This window comes from Carassius auratus, chromosome 36 (assembly GCF_003368295.1).
Source record: "Carassius auratus strain Wakin chromosome 36, ASM336829v1, whole genome shotgun sequence".
In the NCBI taxonomy this organism is placed as follows: domain Eukaryota; kingdom Metazoa; phylum Chordata; class Actinopteri; order Cypriniformes; family Cyprinidae; genus Carassius; species Carassius auratus.
In genome coordinates, this window is record NC_039278.1 from 8,399,680 (window position 1) to 8,412,379 (window position 12,700).

A 12,700-nucleotide genomic window follows, 5' to 3' on the forward strand; every position below is an offset into this window, starting at 1 on the left:
GGGGTTTCCTGTGATTGAGCGGCCATATTGAGCTTTGCATTTTTCCCCATTCAAAATTTAAAAAAGTGACATAACTAGAGGTATTTCGTATTGCTTGGCGGGAAAGTAACCTATCCTACTGAAAAGCATTAAAAACTGTATTCTATTGTCTTTGGCCATGTTTTGCCTACAGAATGTGCCCACAAAGACAGTAAAGGACATGCTTCGGGTGGTTGCAAGTCTTTCTGAGAAGAACGGCTTTAACATATTAAATATTGTTTTAAAGGTGCACTCATGCACTCAGGACCGGCCAAGGCCAAGATTTATGATTTCTGCCCCCCACCCTCCCAAAAAAAATAAAATAAATAATTCTGAACATGCAGATTTTTCAAAATTTTCTATTATATAACATAACATAAATACTGAACTTTAAGCAATTAACATAAATTAGTAAATAAGTTGTGATAAATAAATGGAGATGTTGAAGCGCCTTGTAGATATCTTATGAGTGAATATGTTAAAATAGCCCAATGAAGAGACCAGACATGAGCTACTCCTACAAATATGCCTATAGTGACAAGCACTTATTACAACAAAGTGTAATATGAGCAATATGAAATGCCTAAAATAAACAAAGACAACAAAGGCAACAAAATAAAGGCTACATTTTGTGATATATTTGCAGATGTTAGCGAGCTAGCTGGCTAATTAGTATAATTAGCATACCCATACCTTTCATTTTAAATTTGTGCATACAGTAGAAAATGGCATACTTAAACTTAATTATTTCATTTTATGACTGCTAGATTATAGTCCTAGTCATGGTCTTTTTTCAAAAGACATTTAGAAACTTTTTGGTGAATTAAAAGCAAACAATTAAAACAGCAGAACAGCATACTGCATAAAGGGCTGATTTTTACCAATATATAGATATTTTTCTGCTCCTCTTTGCATCGCTTCCTGCCATTGTTACAAAAATGTTTTATTTTTTTGTATATGTTTGTCCATTTTTCAAATAAATTGTTAATTTGAACTGTATTCATCAAAGAATACTGAAAAAAGAAACTGTATTAAGCAGAACTATAGAACTATATAAAATAATGAGAAATGTTTCTGTAATAACTGTAATATTTCTCATTATTATCACTGTATTTTGATTAAATGAATGCACCCCTTGTTTCAAAAAACATTAAAAAACCATACCAACCCCAAACCTTTGAACAGTAGTGTAAATATTTCCAGTTAAATTGGAATACCAAATCTGAAAGTCCCTATATTCTCAAAATCATTTGTTAAAGTCATAGCCTAATGGTTAGAGATTTGGACTTGTAATCCAAAGGTTTTGAGTTTCTTGGGCTGGCAGGAATTGTTGGTGGTGGGAGTGAATGTACAGTGTTCTCTCCACCCTCAATACCATGAATGCGAACCTCTACCTGCTCCTTGGGCGCCGCAGCACAAAAGGGCTGCCCACTGCTCCGGGTGTGTGTTCACGGTGTGTGCACTTTGGATGGGTTAGATTCAGAGCATGAATTCAAAGTATGTGTCACCATACTTGGCTGTATGTCACATCATTTTCTTTTTTTCTTCTTCTAAGAATTCACTGAGAAGCAATAATGCATGCATACAATATATAGATCTTTGGTATTAGCTTTTTACTGTTCACGAGAACAAATTTATTATTTGAGAAATTCTGCATCCATCGCCTCCTATGCTCAGAAGACTAATCAATAAATGACATAACATGTTTTCTGTTTGAAAGAGATGTCTAAATCTCATATTTCTCCCTCAGTCCTCACTCGTCTGTCGTATGCAGTAATCTGAGGAAATCTTTGTAGCATGTATCCCGCTCGATATCTCTTTTTATAAGGAGCTCACACCATTTTCTTCATTGATTAAAGAAGATAGCGGTCGTAACATGTCATGATGTGTTCATAGTCTTATTTACGAGACAGATGTCCACAAAATATTGCAGAGATTAGTTTTATTTTAAGATTAAGATTTATAATAAGATTTATTTTAAAACACTTGAGACCAAAACTTGTTGGTGGCCCAAGACACTATAAATCGTTCTTTAGGTGGTATATAATTTATTGTTGGTTATTGTTTCAAGTTATTGTTTTATAGCTTGCAGTTATTTGCATTCTTCTTTTACTTTAAGCAATCACAGGGCTTCTCGTTTTTTATTATTTTATTTTTTTTGTTCTCTCTGGTACAGCTCACAGCTGCCGTATTAAAAACCTCACTCTGAGCTCAGTACCATAAATGAGCACTTTTATTTTCCATCTGCTAAAATGTGCTTTGAACTTTATTGATTTGCATGTGCTATTTTTACACTTGAGGTGGAACGGAGCTATTAAACTGAGGTTAAAGCAGTTTGCTGCCATTTATTTTACCTCAGGGTTTGTTCTACAAGGCAGTCCAGGTGTTTGAGGGTTGTGGGTGACCTCTTGAATTCATGCTCATTTGTAGAAGTGCTTTCACTATTCCAGCCCATGAATGCAATGTAAAACACAATATGAGCTCTGTTAACGGGATAGTTTACACATAAGTGATGTTTGCTGTTAATTTACTCGCCCTCAGGTCACCCAAGGAGGTGGTGTGATTTGTTCTTCTTGTTCTTCTTTTTCTTCTTCAGTGGGATAGTAAACAAGACTTTTAGCTAAAACCATGGTCCTTGGTGATTCATAAAATGCAAGTCAGTGGCTAATGGCAATTTGAAAAAAGCATATACAGGCTAGACAAAATTAATACATGTGGCTTCTTATGATACATTGAGGTCTTATAAAGCACAACAATTACCTGTATTACCCGTAACCCATAGCCTCAGGCTAAAGGTCTAAAGTGATGTCAGGTCTGTGAACAAATAACTATTTTGAATCAGTTCTTTTTAGTTAACTGAATGAACCAGTTCACCAAATCGGGCCGAACCATCTGAAACTGTTCGGAACTTGATTAGCACAGATCTGCAAGTTACTCAATCAGAACTCACTCCGGCTCGAAATTAGAGAAATTTTTGCGTATGTGATCCTACGAGCTCATTCAGAGCTCCAGTTCCTCCAAACAGTCACTGAACTGAGCAAACAATTCAAACTCAGACTGAAGAACTGAAGAGCTGCTGATATGAGCAAGCATCTGAATAAAGAGGCGAAATTAAAGTTTTTATGGAGTTGATTAAGACTAGTTTATTCACTTTATACTCGGCCCTGGTCCAACAATAATCAAACTCACCCGAACAAGCTAATCAAGGTCTTATTAAATTGGGGGGGGGGGGGGGGGGTTTGAAATGCTATTTCATGCATACTGAGTTTTTTACACTGTTAAAGAGTTGGATTCCCATGCTATACATGGACAAAGTTTCAAAAATTAAGTTGTTCCAAAAATACTCCTTTACTCCGGTTTGTCACAAGTTTCGGAAAGTTTTTTCGAGTATGTCTCTGTGTGACGTTAGATGGAGCGGAATTTCCCTATATGGGTCCTAAGGGCACGTCTGCCAGAAGAGCGCGCTCCTGTATAGCAGAGCACTGAGAGCACAACAGACATTCATTCACTGATCAGAGCGAGAGCGTCGCGAAAAGTCACAAAAGGAGTGTGTTTTTGGTTGCCAGGGCAAGACAACACTGCACAGATTACCAAAAAAAAAAAACAGCATTAAGGGACCAGTGGATGGAGTTTATTTTTACATAGCATCAACGGAGTTGTGCAAGTGTTTTTGTTTGTTCCCTGCATTTCGAAGATGCTTGTTTTACAAACAAGGCCCAGTTTGACGCTGGAATTGCACATCGTTTATTTCTTAAGGATGATGCAGTCCCAACGGAAAAGGGTCACGATCGTGTGTTGGAACCGCAGGCGGTGAGTAAAACTGCTTTAAATATCTCTGTATTGTTAACTTAGCTATCGGCGCGTAAGCACATCAAGTAAACAACATGCGATGTTGTCATCAAACGGCACTTTCCACATGTACAGCTTAAAAAAAAAAAAAAAAAAAGACGACATAAAGTGGAACTTAGTCATTTTCCAAAACCAAATATATACAGTATCATACAGTATATATACAGTTTCAGTACATACCACATAGAGACGTCCTGTGTAGTCGTTGCAGCTGCTGCGCTCTTGTTAAATTTCAGCCTTCCAACAAAGTAAAATTAGTTTAACCCAAGTTAATGAATAAAAATGCACCTTTGAACAGATGCAACTACACTCACAATTAAAAAGATACATTATTCGAATGCTTGGTGAAAGAGATGTGTTTTTAATCTAGATTTAAACAGAGAGAGTGTGTCTGAACCCCGAACATTATCAGGAAGGCTATTCCAGAGTTTTGGAGCCAAATGTGAGAAAGCTCTACCTCCTTTAGTGGACTTTGCTATCCTAGGAACGACCAAAAGTCCAGCGTTTTGTGACCTTAGGGTGCGTGATGGGTTGTAACGTGGTAGAAGGCTAGTTAGGTACGCTAAACCATTTAGGGCCTTATAGGTAAGTAATGATAATTTGTAACTGATACGGAACTTAATAGGTAGCCAGTGCAGAGACTGTAAAATTGGGGTAATATGATCATATTTTCTTGACCTGGTAAGGACTCTAGCTGCTGCATTTTGGACTACCTGTAGCTTGTTTATTGACGAAGCAGGACAACCACCTAGAAGTGCATTACAATAGTCCAGTCTAGAGGTCATGAATGCATGAACTAGCTTTTCTGCATCAGAAACAGATAACATGTTTCATAGCTTGGCAATGTTTCTAAGATGGAAGAATGCAGTTTTTGTAACATTGGAAATATGATTTTCAAAAGACAAATTGCTGTCTAATATAACACCCAGATTTCTGACTGTAGAGGAAGTAACAGTACATCCGTCTAGTTGCAGATTGTAATCTACAAGATTCTGTGTAGTGTTTTTTGGTCCAATAATTAGTATCTCTGTCTTATCCGAATTTAATTGGAGAAAATTGTGTGTCATCCAATCTTTTACATTTTTAACACACTCTGTTAGCTTAGATAATTGGGAAGTTTCATCTGTTCTCGTTGAGATATATAGCTGAGTATCATCAGCATAACAGTGGAAGCTAATTCCGTATTTTCTAATAATATTACCAAGGGGCAACATATATATTGAAAATAGAAGGGGACCTAGGACGGATCCTTGTGGCACTCCATATTTTACTGATGATAAATGAGATGACTCCCCATTTAAGTAAACAAAATGGTAGCAATCGGACAGGTAGGATCTAAACCATCTTAGAGCCTGCCCCTGAATACTTGTATAGTTTTGTAATCGATCTATGAGTATGTCATGATCTATGGTGTCGAACGCAGCACTAAGATCAAGTAAGACTAGAAATGAGATGCAGCCTTGGTCTGACGCAAGGAGCAGGTCATTTGTAATTTTAACAAGTGCAGTTTCTGTGCTATGGTGGGGCCTAAAACCTGACTGAAATTCTTCATACAGATCATTTTTATGCAGGAAGGTGCTCAATTGAGCAGACACAACTTTCTCTAAAATTTTAGACATAAATGGAAGATTTGAAATAGGCCTATAATTTGCCAGTACACTAGGATCTAGTTTTGGTTTCTTAATAAGAGGCTTGATAACCGCCAGCTTGAATGGTTTTGGGACGTGTCCTAAAGTTAACGACGAGTTTATGATATTGAGAAGCGGTTCTTCGGCTACAGGTAACAGCTCTTTCAGTAATTTAATGGGTACAGGATCTAATAAACATGTTGTTGGTTTAGATACAGTGATAAGTTTATTTAGCTCTTCCTGTCCTATGGTTGTAAAGCACTGCAGTTTATCTTTGGGTGCGATGGATGAAACTGAAGTGTTAGACACTGTAGAATCTACATTCGCTATTGTATTTCTAATGTTATCTATTTTATCAGTGAAGAAATTCATGAAGTCATTACTGTTTAACGTTTGTGGAATATTTGAATCAGGTGGCATCTGGTAATTTGTTAACTTAGCCACTGTGCTAAATAAAAACCTTGGATTGTTTTGGTTATTTTCAATGAGTTTGTGTATATGCTCTGCCCTAGCAGTTTTTAGAGCCTGTCTATAGCTGGACATACAGTTAGTTTTTCTCCATTTGCGTTCAAGACTATGAGTTAATTTCTTGAGAGAGTGAGTATTACTGTTATACCATGGTACAGTACGTTTTTCTCTAACTTTTTTCAATTTGATTGGGGCAACAGCTTCTAATGTATTAGAGAAAATAGTGCCCATGTTGTCAGTAATTTCGTCTAATTCGTGTGTATTTTTGGGTACAATTAGCAGTTGAGATAGATCAGGCAGGTTATTTGCAAATCTTTCTTTGGTGGCTGGAACAATAGTTCTGCCCAGACGGTAACGCTGCGTCATATAGTTAATATCAGTTATACGCAGCATGCACGATACAAGGAAATGGTCTGTAATATCATCACTTTGAGGTACAATATCTATAGCAGTAAGATCGATTCCATGCGATATAATTAAATCTAGTGTATGATTAAAACGATGAGTGGGCCCGGTGACATTTTGCTTGACTCCAAAGGAGTTTATTAGGTCAATAAACGCAAGTCCTAATGTATCATTTGCATTATCAACATGAATATTAAAATCTCCCATGATTAGCGCCTTATCAACTGTAACTAGAAGGTCTGAGAGGAAATCTGCAAATTCTTTTAGGAATTCTGTATACGGCCCTGGTGGTCTATACACAGTATAGACGGCTGAATCTGACTGTAAGCCATGGTTTGTTTTGGATGGTTTTTTCCTCACGGTAATGTCACAGCTTCCAAACGCTCTCAACGCAAAAGCCTACTGGCGCTCATGAATCTTTAGCTCCGCCCACACGTCACGCCTCCAGCCGGTCGTGTTTTTGTACTACTCTATAGGTACTCAAGATTAACAGGATATTGAGTGAAAACGAGCATTTCAACCCCCCCATAAACATGAAACTTCCAGGCAGGTGTGTGTGTGTGTCTGCCTGTCTGTCAGTCTGTCTGTCTGTCATTATATAGCTGTCTGTCTGTCTGTCTGTCTGCCTGTCTGTCTGTCTGTCTGTCTGTCTGTTATTGTATAGCTGTCTGTCTGTCTGCCTGTCTGTTTGTCTGTCTGTCTCTGTGTCTGTCTGTCTGTATGTCTGTCTGTCTGTCTGTTATTGTATAGCTGTCTGTCTGTCTGTCTGTCTGTCTGTCTGCCTGTCTGTCATTGTATAGCTGTCTGTCTGTCTGTCTGTCTGTCTGTCTGCCTGTCTGTCTGTCTGTTTGTCTGTCTGTCTCTGTGTCTGTCTGTATGTCTGTCTGTCTGTTATTGTATAGTTGTCTGTCTGTCTGTCATTGTATAGCTGTCTGTCTGTCTGTCTGTCTGTCATTGTATAGCTGTCTGTCTCTCTGTCTATCTGTCTGTCTGTCATTGTATAGCTGTCTGTCTGTCTGTCTGTCTGTCATTGTATAGCTGTCTCTCTGTCTGTCTGTCTGTCTGTCTGTCATTGTATAGCTGTCTGTCTCTCTGTCTGTCTATCTGTCTTTCTGTCATTGTATAGCTGTCTGTCTGTCTGTCTCTCTGTCTGTCTCTGTCTGTCTGTCTGTCTGTCATTGTATAGCTGTCTGTCTCACTGTCTCTCTGTCTGTCTGTCTGTCATTGTATAGCTGTCTGTCTCTCTGTCTGTCTGTCTGTTATTGTATAGCTGTCTGTCTGTCTGTCATTGTATAGCTGTCTGTCTCTCTGTCTTTCTGTCTGTCTGCCTGTCTGTCTGTCTGTCATTGTATTGCTAATTACCTGTCTTTCAATCTATCTAATAGAAAGTTGTTTTTCTCTCTAAAATCTGTTGTTTTGACTGTTTCTGTCTTTCTGTCTGTCTGTTGTGTGACTTCAGTGAGCAGTCTCTACACAGAGGCTGAAATCTGTCTAAGAAAACTGTTCTAGACAGTTGTTGTAATGCAGACTTGTGCTATCCACTCTTATTGCCCACTTCCTGTGTCGGGCTTCTGGAATTCTCTTTCATGTATGAAACAGCACAAGAGTGTTCAAAGAGCCTGGAGAGATTTGTGTAAGAGAGAGGGCGGCTAAGGACCAGTGGAAGTGTGTGAATCCTTTTCCATCCTGCCTCATGGGAATGTTGGTTAGATCGGCTAACCAGCGCTGGCCTCCTTGATACACAACCAGCACACACTCACACACATGCATACAGACTCAACAGTAAACCTAACCCCTTGGGTTCTCTCTGTCAAAGCCTGTCTCCTGATTCAACCTCGTAAGGGCTTCTTAAAAGCACAAACATCTATGTGATACACCTCTGTCCAAGAGGAGAGAAGGAAGTGCTCCGCCTGTTATGTGCTTTTTTTAAGAGTCAAGATTGTTAAAATTATTTTCAAACCATTATATTTTTGTATATAGTCAGCACTGAGTAAACTATTATTCTCTTTTACTAACACATACATCACACACACACACACACACACAGAAACACACATTAAAAGTCAGTACTATAGCTGCTTTCTTTCAGGCTTTATTGCATACTGGAGTCTTTTTGTCTGTGTTCAACAATTCAGTCAGTTCAGGTGCATCTCAAACATGGGCAGCTTTTGAAGTGGTTTGACGTCTAATAGGTTCTCTTATGTGTAGATGTGTTCGTGTGTGATTGCAGTCATTTTGCTTTTTATGACATCAGCACAGCGCACTAACTTCATGTGCTCCATTCAGACAGAATATCGACCAGCTTTTTCTGTGTCAAAAATATACAAAGCTATCTATCTATCTATCTATCTATCTATCTATTGTCTGTGTAATAGACAGAGTGACTGATTGTTATTTAATCTCTTTGTCTTTTGTCTTTCTGTCTGTCCAACACAAATTACTTTCAAAGTCATTCTTCTTTTTATAATAATTTTCTCTTTCTCAGGTGGGGATGAAGGACAATCCTGCAGTAGATCCGATTATTCATGGACTAAGAGGAGTGGTTCATCATGGTGAGTAGATTTTTTAAATCCAACAGAATATTGTAAATCAGGTTGAGTGTATTGAAATGTATTATTTATATATTTTTTACGTTACATGCATTTGCAATAACAACTGATACTCTGTTGGCTTCCAGTGGGCCTTACATGCTGGAATGAACAAAGCCAGCCCGTCTGCTATTAGTCAGTCTGTTTGTGAAACAGTGCTCCAGTTCTGACAGGATCTCAGCTTCAGGCCCCTGCGGCCTCTGACTAACGGGATGATGATATGATGATGATATTGAGTCAGGAGATCTGAGAAATCAAGAGTTTGTTGAGCAGAATGTGTGCTCACACTTATCACTAGATTTTTATACAATATACTGTGTGTGTGTATATATATATATATATATATATATATATATATATATATATATATATATATATATATATATATATATATATATTCATGTCATATATCTAGGCTGGCAAACAGACAAACACCCACACATATATACATACACAAACACGTCATTTACTAGCTGTCATTTTGTGTCTGGCTGGACAATATGTGGAAATTGTACTTGTTTTTGTTTGCCAATCTCTGTTGTCTGATGACAGATGTAAGGATAGACACATAGGGCACTATTTTAACGATCTAAATGCAAAGTGTAAAGCGCATGGTGCAGGTGCAATCAGGGCGTGTCCAAATCCACTTTTGCTATTTTAACGACGGAAAAACGGTTAGCGCGCCTGGGCGCATGGTCTAAACGGGTTGTCCCTTTTCTCTTAATGAGTAATGAGTACTCGTGCAATAAACCAATCAGAGTCTCATCTTCCTTTCCCTTTAAGAGCCAGTTGCGCTCGTGCCATGACTGATTTGCTATTTACACGGCAGAATTTGGCAAGCGCGAAGACAGAACGCATCTCTGAGATGAAACAGTGCTGCTCGTGTGCGAGCAAATAGATTTCCTAATTCTGATACATGCGATGACTATCCATTATGAAATGTAGGCATTTATATAATATATATATATTTTTAGCATACAAAAAAATCTTATGTATTGCAATCCTATATTTTTTTATATTTGACATATTTGTGTACTGCTGTGCATCCCTGTGTTTAATAAGCAGCGTGTACGCTCTTTAAATAACAAAGAAAAAACATTGCGCCAGACTTTAGACCAGGTTTGAGTTGGTCTATGGCCTGTCTATTTTCAGCTCCTTAAAATAGTATTGCACCAGCAATGCGCATGAACACATCGCTTATTTTAGACCAGCACGCCCATGGGCGCAAAAAAGAGCGCAGATGAATTTGCTAACTAAACGACGTGGCGCTGGACGGGAAAATGCAAACAGCGTCGGACTGAAACTAGCAAACACACTTGCACTGCGCCTTGCGTCGCATTATGCCGGGTGTATTAGAGGGCCCTTAGGCACCAAATAAATGAGCAGAAGTGGTGTTAGAGGAACCACAAGCTGATACACAAACAAAAAAAAGTGCCAAGACCTATTATAATACTTTTTCACAAGGATAAGCTGTTAATCATTGTCTGGTAGGATCAAGATTTTAAATATAACTGTGCTTGGGGCACCAAAAGATCATTTTAATTTTGCAAGATGATTGTACCCTTAAAAATGACCTTATAATAACTTATTTAAGTTGACCCTCTAAAAGTCATCTACAATTTCCTTAATGTTCCTTTTGTCCGCTTCCAGACATTAAAAGCTCTTAAATGATGAAGACACCACCAGCTGCTCCCAGCAAGAGCTGAACGGTATATTTCAGAATATTGAGATCAAACAGCAAGGTCTGTCCGTGATTCAGACAGAGCAAATTGGTGTCTTTAAGGGTTTCTTAGTTAATATACACTTGTTCTGCCTGCTTTTTAGTCATCTCAGGAACATCTCTCTATGTGTCTGTGTGAAGTTTAAAGGCACGCCGAGGCTTTGATGGTAATTACCGGCCTGCGATTTCTGCTGCCCACTGAGACAGTTGTAGAAAGTGAGCGAGAGAGGAAGAATGATGAAGTTGTGGTGTAATCCGGATGGCTATGGTACTAAAAGCATTGCAGTGCCATTCTGACAAAGAGATCAACTCTAATGCAGTGGAATAATGGCACTCACTTTAAACGACTCCCACTGAAAATAGTTCTGCCTCCACCTGCCAGATGACAATGATTATGACACTCTGATGACGGTGATGAGAGTTACCAAAATGTGATGAGAGTGATTAACTACATTTTTACATTTTACATTATATATAATAGAATTCCATTGCCTCATGATGGATTTAAAACTTAAAACCACTTTAATTACATTAGTTAACATAACCTGACAATTGTTTTTTTTCCTAAAGCATTAATTAATTATATTCAATTTAAAGGTACAATTTGTAAGATATTTGCTGTAAAATATCCAAAAACCACTAGACTAGTGTTATATATTTTGTCCAGCTGATTACTAACAATATCACTAATGTTTTCAACTACTTGTAAATCATGAGAAAATCCCCATTCTAAACAGTAACACGGGGCAGTGCAGTCGCCTGTCAATGATGTTAGTTACTCTTTGTTACCACCTTTACTGACGTAGAAACCACATGACCACAGTGTCATGGACAAATGCGGAAGTAGTGTCTAGCGTCCAGCAAACCACTAGCTTGCTTCAAGCAGTTCCTTATTTAAGGACAGCATCCGTAAACCTAAGTGTACTGGCCAACCAAATGACCCAAGAAGAGTTTGGGACAAGAGGAGAGAAAGAGCGAGGATCAATATCGGTGTTGCATTTTCTAGATGGAGAGAGCTTTGTGACAAACTTCAAGTAGAAAGAGATGCTGATCTCATGTGTGTTTTACTCGACAGGTGAGTTGTTTTGATTCATATCTTTACCGAAAACGTATGCTATTATAACGATCAACAAGATTAGTATTATGGGGCATACACGCCAAACGCGGGGCATTGCGTCTCTAGACCCGCACGAGGACGTTTCTGATCCATAGTTTCCGTCTGATTGATGGCCGTCAGCGGTTGGGTAGAAGACAACAAATCTCATCATTCCACGTCCCTTTCTTAGCGGAGCCTGTCCTTCAACAAAAATGACCTATATTTACATTTTAAAGTTAAGAAATAATGACAGTATTGTGTTGCATCTGTCGTCATGAAATGACGTATAACGTCATTACCAATCAAAACGCATGTTTATTTAAATACAATGTGTGGACTTTTTACACCGATCTCACAGTATTTCCTTCATATTTTACTACTGTAGGTGGCTTATTCGTTCGAATGACCACACCTAACCCCACTCCTAAACCTAACCCTCACAGAAATCATGCTAAATTATGATTTAATGAGAATATACATTTTCGTGCACGTCCGTTCCCTGGGATCGAACCCATGATAGCATGATTACATATCAACGTATAACGCAATAATCTACCAACTGAGCTACAGGAAACGCAAACCAGAGGGCAAATAAAAGAGTACAAAACATTAATATGAAAACGACCTTTTGCTGATAGGGGCGCAATTGAAGAATACGCTCTGATGGGTCATATTTCAGGGTTTTGGTAGCCGCCCTACAACCTGTACCTTTAAATAAACGGATATTTGAATATTCATTTTTTTAATGGGGACATGTTTTTTTCAGGGAACTTTTGTGGAAAAAGTATAGCCATTTCAATAAGATTCCACTCAACTGGGAGGGGAAAAGATTTCCCCACATGGATTTGCAAAAGTTTAAGTTTGTCTCACAGAATTGTGACCATGTTTTTGATTCATTAAAAGAATCCGCTTATAAGAACCATTCATC

At 38.3% G+C, this 12,700-nt stretch overlaps 1 protein-coding gene across 2 annotated transcripts in view; it reads left to right on the forward strand.

Moving 5' to 3' along the window:
* LOC113055120 (receptor-type tyrosine-protein phosphatase gamma-like) overlaps window positions 1-12,700 on the forward strand; it is a 230,418-nt gene that overhangs the window by 169,861 nt on the left and 47,857 nt on the right. For both annotated transcript variants that reach the window (XM_026221120.1, XM_026221119.1), the window contains exon 6: window positions 8,854-8,920. In XM_026221120.1, coding sequence (XP_026076905.1) covers window positions 8,854-8,920 — 67 coding nt within the window. The remainder of the gene's footprint in view (window positions 1-8,853; window positions 8,921-12,700) is intronic.